The following is a 24,779-nucleotide window of genomic DNA, read 5'->3' as shown; positions in this document are numbered from 1 at the left end:
AGGTGCCATCAAGACATGAAAGACATAAAGGACAGGTATCAAAGAACATGGGGTAAAAAGTTGATGGCAGGTTACTGCTGGAATTTAAAGAAAGATACTAATAAAATCCATAAACGGTGTTCGTTACGACGATCATTAGAAAGCAAACAGGTTCGATATCATGAGCGATCAAAGCAAGATGAAAATGAGTAGCGTTTATCAATTTTTCATACATGAACCTAGGAGTCATATTTCTTATTTAATTGATGTACGGAGAAAATACCCCGATAAAATGTCTCCCAAGTGTGAGTCAAGGAGACACACTGTAATAAAGCACCCCAATAAAAGTAAGGCAAGAGAACACACTGTAATAAGGTGTTCGAATGATCGTCAAGCAAGGAGACACACTGTAACAAAACACCCCAATAAGTGTGAGGCAAGGGGACACACTGTAATAAAGCACCCCAAAATTGTGAGTTAGTGAGTTACAATGTAGTAAAATTGATTAAAATATAGTTTTAAGTCTCAAGTGCTATATTTGTCTTGTAAATACCAGGCGTGAGGGCTGAGACACTCACAAGTTGCCGAAGAATTTACAGCGGCTGCTTTTCACTACACGTTAGGTAAATGTATACGAGTGTGGAACGTTCTCCTTCTTTGCTTCTGTCATGGGTTACGATATTTCTCACTTGTTTTTTTTCTTTATTATTATTATATATATGTGTATATATATTTTTTTTTAGTGAGAATGGTAAAAGTATTGAAATATAATATTCTGCTGCGTCATCAGACGCGTGTATGCACAGACAATAACACGTATCTGTGCAATTGCACGTATGTGCCGCTGAACTGCGTCACACTAATATGTTTGTACATACATTCGTCGTTCTTACTGCATATAAGGTAATGTGTGTATATATATATATATGTGTGTGTGTGTTTATTTGGCTAGGTGAGAAAGATGGAAGAAAAGGAAAAAGAGAAGGTGGAGAGATACGGAAAAGAGAATAATAATAAAAATATAAGTGTTTAATAATACTAATGTATGCCTTGTGTGGGTAATTTGATATTTTTCTTAGAGGGTAATATTTTGATCCCCACAATATGAGTGTAAATAGTATCTGTGTCCTTAGAAAAGCACGTTCTTTGAGTAGGTATAGGTTAAATTGATGGTCTTGTTGAAGTTGCAAAAATTTCAGGCTATTCGACTGGTTGTCTTATGTTTAAGGACATTGGACGATCTGTAACATGGTTCCTTTGGCTTCTGATTTAATGTGACTAATTTTAACCCATTTGGTAAATTATAAGTATGATGATTACTATAATTAGATTTCCTTCAAATGCTGTAGCAAGATGGATTTTTTTGAGGAATTTTTCCTTTTTATGGGTTGCAATTTATCTCAGTTTTCCTTCAATATGTTGTAGTGATAGGTCGTCATTTGATACAGCCCATTTTGTAATTATTATTTACTCTTCTTCCTCCAAATCAAGCGTGCTGTTTGTAATGCGAGAAAGTAATCTTAAGATGATAATATGGACAAATTTAGGGTTAACTCAGGTTTGTAGATGTAGGTGTAGTTTAATTTTATTTAGTTGATGCCACATAGGGTGAAGTCACGAAAATGTGCTAAGTACTGCCCACTTAATGTTGGAAGTCTGGTGCCCTTGAGTGTTAATTCTTGGCGATGATTATAATCACAAACTAGACAAAGTGTGAGAGGATCTCTAGTGGAATATAGCCATTCCTGAGTTTATTTTATCTTGGTCCAATTTGAATTTTCCGAATTATATAACATTATTTTACAATTTCTTAAGGGCTGAAAGTAAAAGGGGATGGAGATGACCCTTGGCAGTAGTCTTGATTGCGTTAATTAATGTTTTATAGGACTGCAGTTTGTAATACAAGAATTCCTGGAAATGTATAACCCATATGCTAATGGATCGTAAGATTGTATCAATTTTTTCTTGTTGTGATAAATATGTGGAATTTATAGTTAGCTCTGGTATTTGTTGTGTGAGTTTTTAATTATTGATTTTTGTTCATTCCATTTCTTTCTGAAGCGTTTCTAAATTTGATCGTACGATATGCATTTGGTTTGCGAAACGGAAGAATTTTTCGTTTTTAAGTAGATATTGTTCAACTCAGAAGCGATTTTTTCTCTATCGTTTGCGTCCATTGTTCCAAAAATTTTCTTAGACATCCATCTCATGAGTTCAAGAAGGGCTCCCCTTTTCTTCATACTATGGGATTCCGTTATCGACGAGTCAAAGACTTCAATGGTTGGTTAGAAGAATTGCTGTATCTCGAATTGTAATAAGTTGATATTCTTAAGTAATTGTTTTAAGTGTGATGGAGGTATTAATTTTTCGCATTGGTTCAGACTTAGGTGTTCACGACAGTGATGGGACAACTTATATACTTAAAAACCTAGCTCTTCGTTATAGTTTGTGAGATTTTAACAGTCCAAAAGCACAGTTATTGCCCATTGTGTGCGGATAAGGCGAACTTCATTCTGATACTCATACTAAATTCCTGGATTGTTGGATATTTCTTGATTTTTATAAAAGCTTTGCCAAGGAGAGTGGTGCATTGAATATGCTGAGAGTTTCTTTGTTACAATAAATCCCATTATGATTACTTTAAGGATCATTTTGTTACGTTGTTGAGATTCCTGAAACATAAGGGAAATCTCATTCGTAACAGCGTTTTATTTTATCTGAATGTTTAATAATTATTTTTCCATTTTCCAATCTAAGTGCTATGTTATAATTTTTTTAAATTTATGTTAGTTACTTCGAAGATTCCGTAGTAGTATTTATCTAATTTTCCTTTCCAAGGTTCTTTTATTGCGTAAACTTTCATACCAATTTCTAAACTCTGAGGTCTAGCATGTTTATCATAATTTTGCTTACTTTTATGTTTACATTTGATAAGTTCATCATGAGCTTTTTCATGCATGTGTCTTAAACAACGGATCAAATCAATAAGATAATTATTATGAGACTGCATTTGATTTTCAGTTGAATATGTATTTAGTGGACGTGCTTTTCTGCCGTATACTAATTCATATGGTGTAAATCTGGTAGCCGTATGCGGTGATGTATTGTACTCATGTATAGCCAAAGGTAAAATTTTGTCCCAGTCCTGTTTAGTTGTAGCTTTTGTTCTTAAAAAGCTTGCAAGCACGGCATGACTACATTCTAGTGAACCGTTAGATTGGGGATGGTAAAGTGTAGTGGTATTAAGGTTAGAACCGAAATATTGGGCTAAACTTTTTAATATATTATTTCAAAAACTCTTTCCACTATCGCTGAGTACCATTTTAGGCACTCCACACAACACTATAAAGTGTCTTGCCAGAAAGACTGCAACTGTGATACGTCAGATGTCGGGCATAGCTACTGCTACACAGTATTTTTAAGATAAATATCGTATAGTTAATATATGTTTATTACCAGATGTTGTTGTTCTTAACGATCCTGCAGTATTGATGGCTATTTTTAAGAAAACTTTAGCTGGATTATCAGTTATTATCATAAGTTTTTTTGTTTTTATACGTGTTAGTTTTTTTTCTTGGCAAACTTTACATTTTCGTACGAAATTTTCAATATCTTTTTTCATGTATTTCCAGTAATACAATTCTCGTATTTTTCTGTAAGATTTATTCATGCCTCTATGTTCGCCGACGAGACTGTTGTGGCATTCTATTGATTTTTGTTGTCTCATTTCAATTGATAAATAAGCACATTCGCCGAAACATACAGTTATTTTAATGTTTATATGACTGAGTTCTTCATGAATTGCTTTGGGCAAATTGTCGGTTATTTCACTCTTTCTTGATATTCTGAATGTTTCTATATTTTTATTTTTTATTTCTTTGGCTCAACCTGGTAAGCATGAGTGAAGATCTTGAAGCAATATTTGATATCTTTCTCTTTCTTTAGTAACCAAACATAATACTAATTTATTTTTATAATTAGTTGTTATAACGTCATCTACTTATGGTTGCGTTTTATTTAATTCGTATTTTGAAAAAAAATTTCAATCTAATAATAATTTATTGTTAATAGAGATAAGTGTCAAGTCAGCAGAAGTAAACATTGCAATGTTGTCTTTTGCACATGTTAAACCTTTTTGTGTGCTTAATATTTCAAGGTGATTCATTTCTGTTCTTATCAAAGGTCTAATTTAAGTGCCTTCTTTACGAGTGACTTTGTCATCGCGATCGGCATTCCATTGCTGCTCTAACATTTCGAATGCGGCTGTAGGAGGAGTAGACGGTGTCAAGTTCCTCTGCATCGGGGCGTGATGCTGTTTTATGAATGTGTCTCACTGTTTAGCACTTGAATAAAAAGGTGTACTGGGTATACTACCATGCGTTATTCTTTTTTTCTAGCTTCTTCGCTATCTTCCTATTCAATGGTAGAAATATTAGGCTCTTTCCATGCACTATCAACATCGTCTCCTATAACCGTAGATGCAGCCTTGGAGCGTCTTATAGGTGATTTTGATCTTATTGAAAAGCTCCCTTTTTCTATAGAATTTTTTAAATTATTGGAATAGTGAAGTGTATTCTTAGAAGAAGTTTTTAAACTTTGAGAATTTGCTTTGGTTGACTGTGGTTCGCTATTTCCCGTTGTTCCTAGCAGTATCTAATAATCTCGATGTAAAGATGGGCCAGCAAAATTTATATTTTGCAAACTATTAGCTGAGGATATTGTTTATCATTATTTTTATCGGCCTTACTTTTCAAAGCATCTTTATGCGTTGAACTGCGAGAGATTGCAACTTTGGATTTTGCTTTATTTTAGCAACCATTTCATCTTCTTACGTACTTCATGAGTTAGTGTCAAACTTGAATCCTATTGATTTGCGAGTTGCAGTTTTGATTTTTTTATTTCTAGAAGTCTTAGAAGTTGACGGTTGTGCTGATAAGTTAAATACTTCTTCTAAGTCACTGGTTCCAGTAATAACTTCTTGTTGTGACTCAATATGGGTTGAGGTTGAAATGGATGATGAATCTGGTTTAGTGTTCAAGAGACTAGAAAGTAGAGATTTATCTCTTCGGGGTATCGGTGCTTGCTGGTTCTCTTTATCTTCCAATGTATCTAGAACTCCTGTATCATCAGAGTCTAAGGTGGCCGTGGGTCTGTCACGAGGTGGTGAACTTCGTTTTTCTTAAGCTCAGCGCTTAAGTAACCTTCAAGCTATTGATGGTTTAGTGAGTTCTCCTTGCTCTCCTTCCATTTCTGGCGGTGTAACGAGAGGTGAATTTTTAGAACCTTTTTTTTTCCTCTAGTTGCTTGCTTCACTGTAGTAGTGAGTTCGAGCTTACTTGAGCTTTGATTGTGTATATCACTGGCTCTGTTAGCATATGTAATAGATATTTTTGTTTGTCGGGGGATTTTTAAAATAGGTTTTAAGGTTAACATACGGGACTGTAATGTTTTATAATTGCTAGACTCGCTGTCAGAGCTCAAACTGTTAGAGCCACTACTACTTCTGTTACTGCTGAATGTTAAATTTTTTTTAACTCTTTTACGCATCACCTTAAAATCTATGTCATCTTTTACGGTATTTATACAATAAGAATCTGCAGGGTTACGCGATAAAGCCTTAGCATTTGAATTCAAACGTCTGGGTTTGCACTCATAAGTATAGTTGTACCCGCAGAGTTTCGATCTCCATCGATTAAGGCGACTCATGGGGTCTTTTATTGACTCGATCCATGACAAAGGCTCGTGGTCTCTATAAACTGTAGATTTTCGTCCGTATAAACAGTGTCGGAAATGTTGTCCGGCTGCTATTACTGCTAAATACTCTTTTTTAGCAATGGAATAATTTCTTTCACATTTATTAAGAGTTCGAGACATGTAGGCTACAGGATGATCTTCTGGTTCTTCTTGACTTTAACCAGGACTGACAACTTAGTTTGACGTGTCGGTAGTCAGAATAAATGAATTATCGAGATCGACACATGCAAGTGCCGGGGCCTCTTACAGGGCTTATTTCAATCTGTTAAAGGTCTCTTCCTGAATCTTAGTCCAATCCAATTTACGACTTTTCCGTAATAATAGGGTAAAAAGCTCTGCGATTTCAGCATAATCTTTAATAAATCATCTATAATATCCTGTGAGTCCTTAAAATTTTTGTACAATTTGTTGGCGTTGGGAAATTTTTAACTGCTTCAAGTTTCTTGGGATTGGGTTGTACTCCATAACCCCCTATTTTATATCCTAAATATGTTACTTCGGGAGTTAAGAATTTGCATTTATCTAGCTGTACTTTCAAACCAGCATTTGATAACGCCAGTCTATTAAATAATTTTCTTATTTTTATTTCATGTTCTTCCAAAGTTTTGGCACGTATTATTATATCATCTAAAAATATAAATAGTTTTGTGCCTTGCAATCCCAATAATTTAGAATTTATGAGTCTTTGAAATGTAGCTGGTGCATTGCATAATCTAAATGGTATACCTGTATACTTGTAACGTCCGTACGGAGTACTAAAAGCTATTTTATGGCGATCTTCTGGAGATACTTTAATTTGATAAATTCCATTAGCTAGATCAAATACTGAAAAAAACTTTGACCCACCAATTTTCTTTAATATCTTTGTAACATTAGGCAATGAGTAAGCATCAGGGATAGTTTTAGCGTTTAATTTTCTGTCATCTATTACGAGATGATGTCTCTTTTTTCCGTTAAGTCATAGCTTTTTGGGGACAATATAGAGCAGACTACTGTACGGGCTAGAAGAATAGCTAATGATTCCTTTTTGTGATAATCTATCAATCTGATCTTAAATTTCCTGGTGTAGAGCAGGAAGGTATCTATATTGCTTAGTAAAAATAGGTTTATTGTCAGTTGTTGGTGTATTACGTTGTACTTACAACGCAAGTGGAGCAGCATCACCTTTGATATAAAATAAATGTGAATACTCTTCTACACTTCGACAAAGGTATTTGTAGCTTGTCTTATCATGATGATGCCGGCAAAGTTTTTTCGTAATATATTTAATTCTTTTCTCTGTTGTTATGTTTTGAACATCACCAAAATCTGAGTCAAGAAAATTTTCTGAATCATATAAATCAAAAGGTACGAGATTTTTCGGAGGGATCTCGATTTCTACTGGTTCTTCGCTAGTGTTTACAACCATCGTAAGACAGCGGATTTTATCTTATGTTACTGCTGCTTTGCTTATGAAAATACCAGGAGTAGTTTTTATCAAGCACAAGTATACTTGTCCGTGGCTGTTAGTTTGTGTTACAGAAATCTCTATGGGAACTCTCATTCTGGCTGATATTTTATTTACACGATTTTGACCAAAGGTTACTCCTGTAGGTTTAAAATGTTTAGAAGTTTTGAGAGATTCCGAGGTTCCTTCATTTATAATAATATTATCTATAATTACGTGAAAGTTACTTTTATTACTTATACATTCTGTGGTTGTATTATTGAATAACAATTAAAGTCCACGTTTTTTGTTGCTTATTCTTACAATTCTTTCTATAAATGGAATACAACTTTTAGGTCTTCTTTTTAGTATCAAGGTTATTGTGTCATAACAAAGCCTGGCCCGTTCTTGGGCTAGAAATAAATTTCCTAATATTTCTGTCTCACTGACGGGTGTTCCTTGTGCTAAGACGTAAAAAACGTGATTTTTATCAAATATGTTCGGCGTTACTGTTCCTAATGTTATGATATTGAGAGAAGTTAATCCAATAAAAGCAATTTTTGCATGAGTATTTTGTGAAGTATGACGACCAACCATTTCTAGAAATAACTCGGAGTCAGGCCATTGATTTTCAGGAACGTTGTTGGAAGCGGCTTCTATTTTAGCTGCTCTAGCACCTTAATTAATGAGTTGAGAGATTCTCTCGTTAAAACCGCTAACAGTTTTTCCCTGTTTAAATTGAGAATTATTAATGTCGGTGATGTATTGAGCGTAAATTTTAGAAGAAGCAAAGTGTGCCTCTAAATGGTTTGTAAGATCGTCTCATATATTTATTGTTAATTCATCTAGACAACTTCTTACTGTACCCTTTAGTCTGGAAATAATTGTTCTTAAAAACATAGGCTCTTCAGCGTTTTAGATAAGGGACCTACCATTGTTAACATCTTGCAAGAAATCTCTGAGAGGTGTATTTCGACCACTTTATATTGGTATGTGTAAGGCAGCTTGACTTATACGTAAAACTGAATTATTTAGGGCTACGTTACGTGATAATTTAAGGAATTCAAGTGATTTTCCGGCTTTCCTTGCTCTATGGTATTGTTCGAGCAACTTGACTCTTGTAGCTACATCTACTACATTGCTCATATCCGCAAGTGTCTCATCCATTATAAAAAAATTTTTAAAAATAGATAAAGAAAGACAATAACGGAGCTTAGAGAAAAAAAAACTTAAAATAAAAATTATCGATTTGGTTCAAGCATACTTTAAGTAAAACAAAAGGCTTAGCTTCCCATAAGAAATGCCCATTTGTTACGTCCAAACTTTTATCAGTAAAGGGCAGAACTCGTAGATTCGTTCTACAAACGAATAAATTTAATTTTTGTTCATTAGGAAACAGCCGTCGGCCCAAAGGCCTTATTTGGTTTTACTTGCAGTATACTTTTCTTTTAAATCGTTAACTAGGCGTTGTAGTGTTAGGTTGTAGCATAGCAAACATGGAAGTACTTTAAATGTGCGAATCACATATAACAGAAGGATACGTATTTTATGAACGCACATGCTTGAATATGTAGTAATAATAAAATTTTATACTATTTTAATGTCAGATTCTTAAAGACCTATCAAAACTAGATGTTATCTAATTTTTCAGTTTCTGTTTTACCTAGTTTTTTAACATTAAGTCATGGAAGTTTCTCCTTTGCGAATCCCACACCTGGTTTTTTCCTTTTTTAACTTTCTATTATCCAATCGTATCATGACCAAATTAAAATTTTTCGTTTGAAATTGTTAAATACGCTCATAAACAAATCACGTTTTTGACAAATTTTGTTATTGTGTTACGTCCGAAATTTTATAAGTGAATGGCGAAACTCGTTGATTCGTTCTACAAACAAATATATTTTATTTTTTGTCGTCGAGAACTAGCCATCGGCCCGAAGGCTTTATTTTCTTTTACTTACGGGATACTTTTCTTTTAAATCGTTGACTTAGCGTTGTGGTGTTAGGTTACACCAAACTATATGTATGAAGGGAGTACGCTGAGCTGGCGTTGATGTATAGTTCGAGTTTATGTCTTGTGTCATACGGTAGTAGCGTATCTTATTCGTCTTTTTATCTCACATCCTTGTAAAGATCGTTGTAATACAGTGCCTATTTTATTTTTCCTCGATATTCAATTTATTCATTGAGGTAAGAATTATGTGTCAATCAATAAGAATTATTAGATCTTAAAATGTTTTATATAACTCAGTAGTTAGAATGTTTTCGAATTGAGAAAATTAATTTAATCAACAACCAAGTTGTGTCTTATCTGATTTAATAAATTTAGAAAAGCCAGAAATAGTTAATTTTACAAATAGTATAAATAATAAAGTTTTAGATTCGTATTTACAATGTTATACAATTTGAAGTTTCCTCAACTTACTTTTATGATCGTTGGTTAGCTGCTGCTTGCGAGCACGCAGTTGCAAGATCTTACAAGGTTGAACGCAACGATGTTCCTAATCCTACACGCGAGCACTCGTGGCGATGACAATAACTAGGCTTCCGCTTTTAACGTCGGAACCCAAGTCAACGGTTCTTTGTTTCTCGTTCCTCCTTGATTAACTTTTTAGGCGAGCTTACAGTGGCCTGGTTTGCCCAAGCTTTTCTCACACAGCTTAGTCACCGAAATAAGTCTTACATTTGTTTGAAATGCACGCTTTTAATACGTAGCTTAATCACCAAACTGAGTCCTAAATCCACTTAAAAGACGCAACAGAACTCCCTCTCCAACCTGTATAGTTACTTTGGAGCACTTGATAAAAGAGAAAAGGCGAATATTGTTGTGTGCGAGGAGTTTTCATACTCTTACGTTTAAGAAGGATGCGTCAGTTGGGGATCTGAACGACCAATCAGAGCTTAACCTTATTACTTTTGACTGACACGAGCACAGTCGTGTTGTAATCATTACGCAGTAATTGATGGTTAAAACTGCTAATCTTGTAGATTGTATGTTAAGCACAAGCTGTTATCGAAATTGTGTATGATATTTCTTGTGGACATACGCAGTGAAGAATATTGAGATTGTTGATTATTTGCATTCTTGGATGTACCACTGCGAATTACTGTCGTAAGATGAGCGCTTTATAAGATTGTTGGAGGTTGCACGAGTAGTTTAAGTTTTGCCACGGTAGCTTATTTTGAAAGAAGTAAGTTGTATGTCACGCGATTGCAGGAGCAGGTGTATTGCTTGATGTTTCGAGATCACTGAGCTTTGGCTTTTCATAATTTATAAACGAAACAAAGTGTTTTAAAGTAATAAATATTATGTACATGACATGAGATGTCACATTGGGTATAACATGAGGTTAAATGAATTTATCGATTGGTTTGCTGTGAAAAATATTACTTATCGTTTTTATTTTTTTTTTGTGACAAACAAGTTTGGTTTAGAATAAAGTAATTGGTTAATATAATGTTAATAACAAATTTCTTTAAAGAAATTCAGACGTGTCGGTTTTTCTTTGAAAAAAATTGCTGCCCCTCGCCTCGTTTCGTGTATTAGAAGAAATATATCCAGAAATGTACTAAGCAAAATACTATAATTGTCCTGTGGAAAAATTGTTTAGAAAATTGATGCTATCTTTGATTTTTAAAATTTTCGATGACCTAAAATATTAATTTTTCTATTAAAACTCTTGAAAGTTGACAGTTTGGATGCAACATATGTAGTCAAAATATTGATAAAAAAGGTATCTAGCGAGTATTATAGATTTATAAAAATTTTTTATCCTGGGTACTCTTAATGAACTTTTTTAATTAAAATATGCGATACAAGCAGAAACAGCAGAATAAATTACTTACAAGCCCTAGAGAAATAGGAAGTTAGTTAGTATTAGTATAATAATTGTTAAACTGTTAACAATTTAAGGTTGATATAATTTATTAGAAAAACAGTTGCAAAATTAAAAAAGTTGTTAATTGTTGATGAAATACATAAAACATGTAGTGGCTTTCAGGAAAACTTGATTAAAAATTTTTTTTTTGAAATCACAAAATTCTAATTTTCCGCAAAGTTTTTAAGTTCTTTCTGCGACAACTGTGCTTGAACGTGAGTACATCTTGCAAGCTTGTTATAGCGCTTTGACCGTAGTCAGCTTATTATTTCGTAATACAGCATTGTAGGTTTAGTAGTAAGGCATGGAGTTGATCAGGTTACCTCTGGTTAGTGGTGCTCAGTAAAAATTATTTGTCATGCAGAAAAATAAAAACTGTAAGTAATATGTTTTACCATATGTTAACCATCGATGAATTCATTTAACTTTATTTCATGCAAAACTGGAAAAGTTATTTGAACGTAATTTGAACAATTTTAGACGTTAAGTTTGGATTTTATTCTAATACTATTACGTTATGGAAGGTTCAAATAAAATATTTCATTTTGTAAAATAAAAAAAGATTGATTTATTTAGAAGCTCATGACACTTAAAAATGGGCTTAATAAGCAATTTTTCAACTTGTAATAAATTATAACGGCTAATGCTTTTATTTTTCATACATCACATATATGTACACTTTTTTTCTTATTTTAAGCCATACTTTACGAAAAAAGTTTCCAGACCAAATTTCATATTTTTTCCTATTTTTTCAAACAATTGCGTTTTAAAAAAATGTACAGCTGTTTGCAATTCCTGTACAACATATTATATATTCAGCAAAAAAAAATATATATAATACCATAGTTGTTATTAACTTATTATACGATGCCAACAATAAAACTCCCAGCGGCTTATACTTAAAGTGGACTATAAGTCAGGGGTGTGTTTTGAGCCTTATCCTTTTTTTGTACATGTGTAACTATAGTAACAGAAAGTTCAAAACAACAAACTTAAGAGACATATTAACATGAGATAATAAATCTTTGTTTCTAGTTTACGTCGATGACTGAGTCTTAGTAACGTTAAATAAAGAGACAGTACAATATCTTAGATACACTTGAGAAATTTTCAGGAAGTAGGAGTGTGTTTGTTAGAACAGGAAAAAAAGAACTCTAGTCTTCAAGAAAGATTCAAATAGTAGTTAAAAAAGTATAGAGGAAATATGGAGGGCAAAAAATAAGGGAGGGATAGTTATTGGGGGGGAAAAAATCTTTAGCTTAAAATTCGCGGATGATGTGGCTGTGGTGGCCAGCAGCAGGTAGGGTTTACAATGTATGCTGAATGATCTACAAAAATATGAGAAAAAAAATAGGATGGAGGTAAATACGTATAAAACAAAAATAATGATATTTAAAAAAGGGGGTAGGAAAAAAGAAAGCGAAAAACTTATATTTAGAGACGAGATAATTCAAGTGGTCAACGAGTAAAAATATCTTGGATTCTGGTTTTCAACAAGGAATACATTGAGTACGCACGTCAACAAAATCACCAATAAGGTTAAGAAAGCAATAAACGCGGTGTGGAGGTATGGAAAAGAGCAAAATTAGGTAGTTTAAAGGGAAGACTTTATCTAATAGATACAATAGTGAAAGCCGGTTGTTTATACGGAGTTGAAATATGGGGGTGAAAAATAAGGGAGCAGATTGAGAAAGTACAGGAAAAGTTTGTAAAGATGGCATCGGGGCTAAATGAACATACTCCGGCGTATATCTGAAGAAGGGGAGTAAATAGGAAAAGTTTGGGAATTGAAATAACGAGGAGGGCAGGGGACTATTTGATAAGCATAGCGGAGATGAAAGACATTAGATGGCCAAAAATTTGCTTGAAGGAGGAAATAAGGGGACTTGGGAACGGGAATGCTTCAAGTTGGGGAAGAATGGTAGCGGAAACTTTTAAAGAAGTAGGTGATGGAGTGGGGTTAATTGGGATGTTTGATACACTGGAGAAGAGAATGACAGATGGGCTAAAAGTAAAAGAAGACCAGGAAGTACAGTTAGATTGGGGAAGGATTAAGAGATCGGAATACTGTGATTTTTATAAATATATTAAACAAAAATTAGGAACGGAAGATTATTGGGAAAAGAAGGTGTGGGGGGATAACGTTAAAGAACAATGGACGAGGCTTAGATGCGGGACTGTAGGTAAAGCAGGCAAGAAGGAATTTTTAGATAGCACATGCAGGGTATGCAAGAGAAGGGAGCAAAGTATTCAGCATATTTTTTATTGTTAGATAGCAAGGAAAAAAATTAATATGAAGTGGCCTGGATCTGTAGAGGAAGTAGGATTAAAAGGATCGGAGGAGGCAATTAGACAAAGATTGGTCAGACTATTGGAAAGGGATCCGATTGAGGTAATTTGCAAGTATGTTATAGAATTCGAGAAAGTGGCCAGATAAAGCGCTGAAGATAAATGGGGGGGGGGGGGGGTAATTATTTTGAATAAAGGAGAGGATGCGTTTAAGAGTTTAGGAATGATTTAAACGAATAATGAGAATTTGTGAAGCTAGAGGATAATGTGCTTGTAAAGTAGGGAAACTGATGTACATGAGGAAGATAAAATAATACTAGGTTTAAGAGCGAAAATTGTAAGCGCATGGCATGTCGTGTGAGGGGAAGAGGTATGTAAAAAGATGTAAATCTATACATGGAAAATAAATAAATACAATACAATATAGTAGCAAAAAAAGATTCTAAAAAGGCTAAGAAATAGATTGAATCGTTTTAATACTTAGACATCAATTTTTGTAGAGACTGAGATTACAACAATTATTTAGTGGTTTGAGAAAAATGAAATAATAGCTCCAAAAATAAAATGGAGGTCAAATGAAAGAAATTTAAAAATAGTTGTAAGAGAAGAAAATTCTTTTATATTACTCAGTTAGGAGAATTATATATAAAGCAGAAATCTCTTGAGAGAAAAAAAAATTAAAAACAGTGTAGCTAAATTATTACAATTAGATTTTCAAAACTAAACATTAAAAACTTAGTAAAACGTGTCATGTAAGGGCTATGAAGAATAGAGAATATAGTAGAAGTATATAAGAGAGTGAAAATCCGTTAAAATTTTGTGATTTATAGGATTTGAGTATTTTTACCTGTATTACAGACATGCACGAGACGGAAATATAACTATCTAAATGCTGAAAAAGTTAGAGGATATGAAGAAGCTGATAGTTAAAATTCAAAAAAGCGTGGTATTAAAAGCGTAACTAAAGCATCGCAAAAAAAAGTTACAAAAACAATCAAATTACAATGAATTATATTGATGTACTTGCTAAAATTACATGTAGGAGTGAAAAAGTTTGTAATAAATATTGGTCAGTAGCCGAAGGTAAGTTATGGATTTTATCTTATAGTACTTATTTAAAGATAATTTAAAACAAATGCATGGCTATCAAAATCGGTTTGAGTGAAGCTGGTAAATTGTTTCGTGAGGATCAATAGGGAGTTGATAAGTTAATGAGTAAGATAACTTTTTTGATTAAGCGTAAGTGAGCGATAATCTTCGTAAATCAAATATTTTTTCTGGGCCTATGGAGAAACAATGTTTATAAAATAATCGATTACTTAATCAATGCGAAATAGAGAAATTTTATCTTTAGCAAGTTTATCATAAAAAAAAAAAAAAAAAATAGAAATGTAACAGATAAATTATTATGAAAGAAGGATTATCTATTATATTTGAATTGACCGTTACTAGAACTAAAAAAAGTAGTACCTTGTAAAATAGATTAAAAGTTTTCAAAAGCCACAGTAGAACAGTCACTCTGACAACAAATTTCATCAAGTACAAGGACCCAATTTTCGCATGATAGTGAATGTACATGTTATAATGAGAGGTCCGTTTATTCAAGGTTCTTACCGGCAAAATTGTTGAGTTGTCGCCAAGAAAAGTTGAACTAATATTTTGTATTTGCTGTTTTTCTTCTTCGATCTGCCTAGTGATCTCTTCCATCTTGCGCTGCAGTTCAGATGAGCTTTTGGGAGTTTTAACATTTAGCGAGGACTGCACGGCATTAGAATTGGCACTGTCATCAAGGGCAACATCAACTGGTTCACCAGGACTATAAGGCTCATTATTGCGATCATCGCTATTATCAATATCACTAAGAAGTTGTATTTTTTTGGATAACGAAGAAGTTGTAAGCACAATTTGAGATGAAAGCTCAGGAACTGTACTAGATGATGCAGAGAAACGCTGTGCTAAGATCACCTCATTTTTTGTATTAGCCTGCAGCTGCAACGTAGGCAAGACTTGAGGTGGTGGAGTATAACCCTGAGGAGTGGTAGGGTCGCTTAATAGAGACTCTTTTTTCGGCATTTTGGGCGATGGTAAGCCAGCAAACGACAGAGTGGAGTTACAAGTAATGCTGGGTCGCTTTTTTCGACTGTGTACAACGATAATACCAAGTAGTAAAGGCTCCTCAATTTCCTTCAGACCTGAGTTTTCAATTGAAAGTAGAACCGAAGGAAGCTTATTGGTGCTAGAGAACGGCATAATGTAAAAATCTTTTATCTTTGGTGAGACGTTTCCAAGGACACCAAGTCTGTTACGACTGTTTAAGTAACTAAAAAGAGTAATATAGGGTATTTTTTCCTCGTCGTTGGTTGCAGTCAATTTTACTATAACAATCTCCTTAGTTGCATTCTTACGCATCTTGTCAATATAGTCCCAAACCGTCAGCGGGCTTATTCGACCGACAACCTCAAATGCATCGGATACGCCTTCCATGAGTTCCTTGGCATGCCCACTTACGCTCTGTGCAGTTACATAAAACTTAGCCACATCAGCCATATAGACAAAGCCATGCCAAACTGGTGCACTAAGCGTTTGGAAACATGGCACTACCTCGTTTGATCTTGGCTCAAAATCACCGTCTATATCGTCGTTTATGTCTGGCGTTTTTATTGTTACCGTAGAGCTAGGCTCTCTATCTGATATGTCTGACTCATTTCCATCTGGAAGGTTATTCGTGACATCGTCTTCAATATGTCTCCACAACCGCTCTTCTACAGGCTTAAAAGATGCAGGGATTGAGGTGGCACTACTAGCCTTTAATTGTTGGTGTAATGTATCCTGTTTTTGCCACAGCTCATGTTCTGACTGCTCCAACTGAGCTTGCTTTTGTTTATCTTTATGCTCCTTATGACTGACGAGCTTGCTATCAGTAATCATACCGTCAAGTGATCTGCCATTGTGACCTGAATCATACTTGTCTTTTTTACGATCTCTGTCCTTGTCATTTTTTTTATCTCGGTCCCTAAATTTTTTGTAATCTTTATTTCGCAAGCGGGCTTTGTCTCTGTACTTTGAATCCTTTTTGGTTTTTGTTTGATAACTGCATTCTCGATCCTTATGTCGATGACGATTTCTACCATGTGAGCGACTGTGCCGACGATCAGGCTTTTTTAAAATATCACGATCACGTAAAAATAATTTAGGCCTTTGGAGTCCTTCCTCACCATCCCTAAGTGTCGAAGTAGTTAGTTCAGACGCTGAAGAGCTATTAAACACCGTAACAATATCTTGTGGATCTACATTTCTGATACCTCCATCGTTTTCAATTATTTGTTCACCTTTGTGAGTTTTCACGACAACCGATTTTGCCTGAGCCATCATATCCAACTCATTCTTTTTGATCATGTCAAGTTGGTGCTTGGTTTCCTTTTCACGCCACTCTGCCAGCTCTTGACTTGCCATCTCCTCAGGGCTCAGCTTGACAACAGCACCTGGAGCCAGCGAGTGGTCAGCTATTTTATGAAATAATGTTAAATTTTTTGTATCTTTGATGTTGAAGACAAGACTGCGGTACTTGGCTTTATACTTCGATCCAGTGTCCTTAAAATACTTATACATTTCAAGTTCGATTTTGAGAGCCAAATCCTTAACTTCTTCCTCACTAATGTTTAAATCATCCGCTTGTTTTATACGAGAGATTAATAAGTCAGCCAGAGTTTTTCTAACATTTACTCTTACTGGTTCAATTTCTGATTTTTTTGACAGAACTCTCGTTATTACTGGTTGCTGCTGCTGCTGCTGCGGCAACGGTGGTGACTTCTGTTGCTGCTGCTTGGTAAATTGCTCCGATTGTTGTTGATTTTTTTGTAGAAACGTTGAGGATTTAGCTTCTAATAACTTTTTAGAAGAAACTTTTGATTCTAAAGTTTCCGTCGGTTGTTGAACGATTTGCTGATTTGGTATTTGGATGTGTGATTGAGGGAATCCAGATTTTGTCATTTCTTGTTTGAAGGTAACACTTTTTTTAGAAGTAGTTGTAACACTTGAATGCTTTGAACACTGCTCATTTGATACATCAGCACATACTAGTGGAGATTCAGGCAGAGATTTTTTTGTAACTAGTGAAAAAATAGTTTGCTGCGGGTCGGGTACCTTGGCATGAATAGTTTTTGACTGTGTTGGAGGTCTACCTTGAAGCTGTTTATTCTACAAAAAAATAAAAATATAGTAATATACAATAAAAATGGAATACAACATCAAGAGTAGTATAAATTGATTAAAAATTTAAAAAAATATTCATCAAATGTAGAGTTATTCTGTATTAGAGCTTGTTTTAACTTTTGTAAATACCCTTTGTTTTATTGCTGTAAAATTTGAGGGATGTACAGTAGTTAAACCTTTGGTTTTAATGGCTGCTACAGTCTTGCATCCTAGTTGTATAGTGTTCAGATTATTTGATTTAACAACTGCATAATAAGGATGCTCCAATAGCCAGTTTTTTAAGTTTGATGCAGTTGGAGCACCAGGACCTAGAAAACAAAAACAATCATTGCCTTTGTGGGTGATTCAGGAAGTACAAATTTAAAATATCACAGGGCAAAGTATATAACTCATAATAATTTTAAGTTTAACTTAAATATGGTATGTTAGTTTATTTCTAAAATACTTTTTGGCTTTCGCTATATCAAAGATCTTTTTTGCTTTCAACTTTTCGCATTAACCGCACGGTTTGCGAGTCTTTCGTGCGGGCCCCTTGCAAAATTTCCCTCAGACGACTCAGTCATCCATTCTATTAAGTACTTTTTACAGGACGCAGCGATTGTCTCAAGCACGCCTTAGCTATTTTCAAGTTAAATGAAAGGACCTTTTCCAATAAACCATCTAACTTACAGTACCGACCTTTTCATAACCACAGTGACTTTACCCGATGAGCTGGCCAGGTGTTAGCTTTCTCTCGAAAAAAAGCCCCTGAAGATCCAGGACATCAGCAGAAAGATGTACTGTTTGCTTTAAAAATCGTATAAGGGCATATTTTTCGGCATCCTGGGTATTCATCCCATCGAAAAAGACCGAAAAAAAAGTCATGATAATTTTTAACGGAATTCGAATCCACTACTTCTTTAGTATTTGCGGCTAAGAGGCTAGCACGCTAACCACTTAGCCAACGAAGCTCTAAGTTTAACTTAAATATAAGAAATAATTTCTGTCTCTCAATCAATTTAATGCATATTAAAAATTAACTGTTAAGAAAGCAAGTATTTCAGACAAGTGATATTTTGGTTATACATTCGTTCAAGTTTGCATCGCTAATTAAGACATACAGCGCATGGAGCATACAGAGTAAGAGTTAATTTACATACATAGAGTACCCTGATACTTGAGGTTTTCTTGTTTTCATATTGAGCATGTTAAACATTTACAGGAGTCATCAGATGTGCGTATTTACCTGCAGCTCAGTAGTGAGCAGCCTCAAATCTAACTAAATTTAGTCTTAACATGGCTTTAAAATATCTTCGAGACGAAAATTAAATAACGCTGCACCGTAGATACAAAAAAATCCAATACACGTGTAACGTCATCTGCAGTAGAATAGTGACTCAAAACTACAGCCGAATTTAAGCGGTTACATTAAGGACATTTGAATAATTTTGTGTCATCTGTTCACTAAAGAATGGGGATAAATAGAAAATTTTATTCTACGCATTATATAAAAAATATAATTTGGTAAAAGAATAAGAATAAGGCATAATACAAATAGTATAGGAAAGTACATTATAAGAGTTATACCAAGCAAAGAAAATATTAAAAATATTTTAAATCAGAATACAACTAAAGAATAGCTACGTAAGACTTTACTTGGCAACACTCTAATGGTTAGGTGACATGGTCATTTAAGAGTGCAAGAGAGCCAGCAGTATCTTATTGCCTAATGCACTCCTGTTAAATATTTTCAGATCAGAAAAAAAGGCGATCAGAGCCTCTTAAGGAAAAAAAAAAAAAAACAAAAATCTATTTATCTATCCGCTTAAAGCCATGAGTAGTATACATGAATAACATATTTTTCTAAACAATTAAATTAGTTTAAAAAAATTTTTTTTGTTCAATTACTGAACTGAAAGTCCATTTTCTGATTGTAGAGTTTGTTATGTTAGGTTTATAGAAAATCAGCCATGGAAAAAAAGTAGGTACTTGAACAATTTACAAAATGAATAACGAGGGTTAACCACCAGGTTATTGATTTTGGCTATTGAATTTGACAATATTCACAGAATGTCGACAAAAGTCTTCAATTTTATTTTTTGTATGGTACAAGAATACTTTCAGAGACAGACGTTGTATGTTTGACTGTTTTTGATGAATGAATAGGATCATTTTTAAAAGAGGCAAGTTTAAAAAAATCATTGATGCTTGAGAAGCAGTCCGACAGTGTTTGGAGAAGGCTCATTTTGTTCGTTAAAAGTTGTACTTAAAATCTGTCGTTAGAAGTTGTACTTAAAATCTGTCGTTAAAAGTTGTACTTAAAATCTGTCGTTCAAAGTAGATCAATTTTAGGAACAGGTAAAGAAGTAGTGGATTCGAATTCCGTTAAAAATTATCATGACTTTTTTTTCGGTCTTTTTCGATGGGATGAATACCCAGGATGCCGAAAAATCCCTTATACGATTTTTAAAGCAAACAGTACATCTTTCTGCTGATGTCCTGGATCTTCAGGGGCTTTTTTTCGAGAGAAAGCTAACACCTGGCCAGCTCATCGGGTAAAGTCACTGTGGTTATGAAAAGGTCGGTACTGTAAGTTAGATGGTTTATTGGAAAAGGTCCTTTCATTTAACTTGAAAATAGCTAAGGCGTGCTTGAGACAATCGCTGCGTCCTGTAAAAAGTACTTAATAGAATGGATGACTGAGTCGTCTGAGGGAAATTTTGCAAGGGGCCCGCACGAAAGACTCGCAAACCGTGCGGTTAATGCGAAAAGTTGAAAGCAAAAAAGATCTTTGATATAGCGAAAGCCAAAAAGTATTTTAGAAATAAACTAACATACCATATTTAAGTTAAACTTAAAATTATTATTATGAAAAGCCTGCAAAGTGGTTTGTAAAAAAACTTCATTTTATTGCATTATAACTAGAACAATTATAAAAAAATCCACTTGACATAATCAATTTGACCACTAAATAACGATTAGAATATGGGAAAACAATGTTTTGCCATATTTGTAATAAAACAATTGATTTTTATGATAAAAAAATTCGAGATTATAGTCATCTTACAGGGAAGTAAGTGCTTTAATATGTAATTTAATTCCTTTTTTTTCAGTTAAACTAAATATTATTTATTTATTTTCTTTTAGATAACGCGATGCTGCACACAATAAATGGTACATAAATCAGCAAGAGTCAAGGATAATACCAATAATTTTTCACAATCCAAGCAGATATGATTCATATTTATTTTTAAAAGAACTCGTAACATGCTTTCCTGACTGGGTACAGTTTCTACCTTAAATTAAGAAGAAATACATTTAATTTACAAAATATATTGAAAAAACCGACATTAATCTTTATTTTCTTTAAATTCATGGCATCTTCCTTAGATAAATTGTCATTATATTTAGAAAAGGATGATTTGCTAGAAAAAGTGACCAATTTCCCATTAAAAACTTGAAGATATTCTTTCTCCAAAAGACAGCTTCGAAAGGAGTTTATATTAGGCTCATATAAATTGCATAGTATATGATTACACTATAAGCGTTTGGATGACAAAACTCTAGAACAGTCCTCAGATTTATACCTAAAGATAGATGTTTTACTCCTCGCTGAAGTATTAGAAAACTCAAGGAGAAACTGCATTACAGCGTATGGATTGGACCCTGCCCATTATTATGTAACTCCTGGGTTATTATAGGACGCAATGCTATGTACATAACAGTATGTAAAAAAAAAGCTTAACTTCTAAACCTATAGGTGAAGAGAAATTTTTTTTCCTTTAGTATTTTAAACATTTGCAACTTTGATAGGTATTTTTGATATATATGACTCTAATGATGGTAAATAAGTAAGAAATTTCATATAGCTCTAATAAGTATACAAGCAATATTGATACATTTATCATCATATCCATTGGTGCATATATATATATATATATATATATATATATATATATATATATTACTTATTTACACACACACACACACACATACATATATATATATACATAAGTAAAAAAAAACTACGTAAAAACCATATAAGATACGTCTAGAATTAATTTGCAAAATTTTAGCAACATCAGTTGACTAGTTCTCGTGGTTAGCGATTTTAATACTAACATCCAACAATCTCTAAAATGTGAAATAAAGTCTCATGTGACAGTAATGTTAATACTACGTTGTTATGCCTTGTAACGAAGGGTTTCAGAATAAAGACTGAACGTGCTTCTGCAGCTTGGGATATAACAGTTTCAAAAATCTAATTTTGTAATTCATTTCTTATCTACTTATAATCGTTCAAAATTTACATATTTATAATAAAAGTAGAATGGTTTATTACTAGGAGCATGATAAAATTATGTTATATAAATCATGAATTTCTTCTCTTTCATTCTACGACTCTTTTAATCAGATGATGCTAGTGCTTAATTCTACAATTACTCTTTTAAATATTCCGCTTTCTTCGTTATACTCTTTTTAATGTCTCCAAGTGTTTTGTAGTTTGTGTTTGAACTATAAATTACTACAGCCGAGAGTTTTAGAGCACCTAAGTATCGCAAAATGATCAATGTGATCTCGTCTTTAGAAACGAAAGCACGACCCATTCATATATTTGTTACTGGTAGAGCATCTTTCAAGCTTCTTTCTAGGAATCTTTGGGTCTGCTCATGGTCTTTTTTACTGTAAAATGAAATTACATGTCGAAGAATCGCTTCTTAGCCCATGAAAAAAAAACTCGCATCAAGAATAGCTTCGTTTGTTAACGCTTGCAGGCTTGATCTAGTAGCCTCTCTCTTTACAGTTGCTCCCTCTCCATCGCAACAACCCTTTCCATGAGCTATTCCATAGAAATGCTATTTAGCAAGAACATTAAATTTTTTTAAATGATTTATTAAGTTTATCATTTGAAAACGGTTCTTAAAGTGCTGCTTTGCATCATTATTGACATATATAATTTTCTCTGCACTTGGACTGATCTAGAGAATTTCAGATATTAGCTCCTGCTGCACAATATACACAGCCACAACATCTTGTAAGGTGCAGTTGGATAACAATACCGTGCTGAAATGTTTTATTTTATTATTTTTTTGAAACTTACAATAGCAGAAAATACTAAGCTTTAGTCATTATTATAATAAACCTTGCGCCGCGTTTTGGACTACAAAAGCATAATTCTTTGAAAAATCTAATTGAACAATTACTTAGTAAGGAAAAATTTCCTCTTTCGTTTTAAAAATAACAGTCAATTAATTTTCAGAGATAAAAGTATGGGGTAATAATTCAGTCAAACTAAAGACAACTCTACAACGTAATCTTCTAAGGATAAGTATTCTTATTTTAAAATGCATCGGTCCGCTAATTGCCGTAAACTAAAAATGATTTGACTAATAGTATGCTTAGCACAAATATTTGTCACACACTGTAAAAAAAATTTTAATGTCTAGACATACATTACATTCATTTAAACAACAACTAGGATACGAATATTTGCAGAAAACAAATCAGAACAATCTTTGTCATGGTTAGGAGGACGATTTGAGAGTCTTTCCATATTAATAGCGTCAACCACAGATCTAAAATTTTAGTTCATTGTACGTACGCAGACACTGTAAGTATCAGAAAATTCTGCAAGAACACATCACTATAGCTCTGCAAGCTTAGTCAAACAGGATATCCAGGAAACTGCTCGTTGAATTGCCGATACAAATTCGTGATATCATCTAGTAATAATCTTTTCTGTTTTTTTCGTTTCACGCTATCAATAACTACACCGATAATATCCTTTATTTGGGCACAATTCAACGGTCCTTGTGAATAAAAGTAAAGCTCAGGCTTGTATAAAAAAAAGTATAGCTCACGCGTTCCGATGAAAACAAGCATGGCTCGCGCATTCAAGTAAAATGAAGCACGGCTCAAACGTTAAGAAGGACGAATCATCAGACATAAAAAAAGCACAGCTTAAACGTTCAGAAAAATATGAGAACGAATCCTCAGACTCCATTCAGCCTGTTTAAATAGTTAGACTTAAAGTTTCACGAATTACTATGTCACACAATTGTTTACACTATTTGATAGGTACTTAAAAAACTTTGTTTCTATGATTGATAATTTTCATGTTATATCTATAAATGTTACACTTAATTATTTTAGAAAGATAAGAGAGTTTTTCTACAAAAAATAAGCAGAGCCATGCATTTCAGTAAATCTTATATAAATATCATATACTAGCAGCCCCCCGTCTCGGCTTCGCCCGAAACTTACTAAATGAAGCACCGTAGTGTGTTAATATGTCATGTGGAACGTTCTCAGTTAGAAATTTTACATATATTCCTAACACTTCTCAGAACAAAAATCTTCTCATTAAAAACACGTTTGTTCAGAATCCATACAAATTATTTGGCCAAATAATGAGCTGTATAGATTAAAAAAAATAATATAATTATGCTGAAATGGACCGTGCATTCCTTATGCCATGAAATAATCGTAGGCCATAAGGAGCTGCTGATTTACAGTTTCTCCCGTGTAATTTACGAAAAGGGCTATTTTTTAAAGATGTTAAGATTTAAACTCCAAAAAATGTATATTAAAAAAAAATTTTTGTTTTCTCTTACCTCACAACTTTATAACCAGAGCAACAAAGTCCTGGAGCTTAATCTCTACATTTTTTATTGCCACAAAAACACAAACATATTTTTTTCTTATTCAAAAACCTGGATATGGATTTTTAAAGATTTAAGAGATTACTGTAAAGGTAAAATGAAAAGCTGATCTCTCACATAAAGAATTCTTGATTTGTCAATTTTGAGGCCGCTCTTCCAATCTCAATAAATTTTCTGAGTCAGTTTCTTGACGCCTAAAATTGTATTCATTAGATACATTTAAAGTTTTCCTTCCAATTCATCGTCTTGCAACTTTTGTGACCCCTAAAGGATATTTTCTGTCAACTTTCTTAAGTTCTAATATATTTGTAGTCAAGGTAGTTCAACGTCCGATTGCCCTAAAACAGACCGGTGTGCTTATTAAGTAAACTTTTTCTTGAGTAAAGTTTACAGCAATTGTGACTGCCTGGATACCCTAGGGTGATCTTCTCTGGCCTGCTTTGAAGACCCAGACTGATCGGGAGAAAAATTACAAAGTCCGAAGCTTTGCGGCTAGTTGTAGTGCTCTTTCCCAACGTCTCTTGGTATAACGTCGAAGACGTTGGTGTCTAAAGCACTTTTTTTTGCAGACTCAGTTGTTTTGATGATCTAAGGTGGAGA

At 33.6% G+C, this 24,779-nt stretch overlaps 1 protein-coding gene across 2 annotated transcripts in view; it reads right to left on the bottom strand.

The window, feature by feature from the left end:
• pps (protein partner of snf) overlaps nucleotides 1–24,779 on the bottom strand; it is a 285,519-nt gene that overhangs the window by 14,006 nt on the left and 246,734 nt on the right. For both annotated transcript variants that reach the window (XM_089598135.1, XM_089598136.1), the window contains exons 11-12: nucleotides 17,668–17,846; nucleotides 14,941–17,523 (exon numbers count right to left, since the gene is read on the bottom strand). In XM_089598135.1, the coding sequence (XP_089454261.1) occupies nucleotides 14,941–17,523; nucleotides 17,668–17,846 (2,762 nt within the window). The remainder of the gene's footprint in view (nucleotides 1–14,940; nucleotides 17,524–17,667; nucleotides 17,847–24,779) is intronic.

The sequence above is a fragment of the Copidosoma floridanum genome, unplaced genomic scaffold (assembly GCF_036245765.1).
Source record: "Copidosoma floridanum isolate Cflo_tuat_1 unplaced genomic scaffold, Cflo_Japanese_pri ptg000005l, whole genome shotgun sequence".
Classification (NCBI taxonomy): Eukaryota; Metazoa; Arthropoda; class Insecta; order Hymenoptera; family Encyrtidae; genus Copidosoma; species Copidosoma floridanum.
This window is presented reverse-complemented; position numbering and strand designations above follow the sequence as displayed.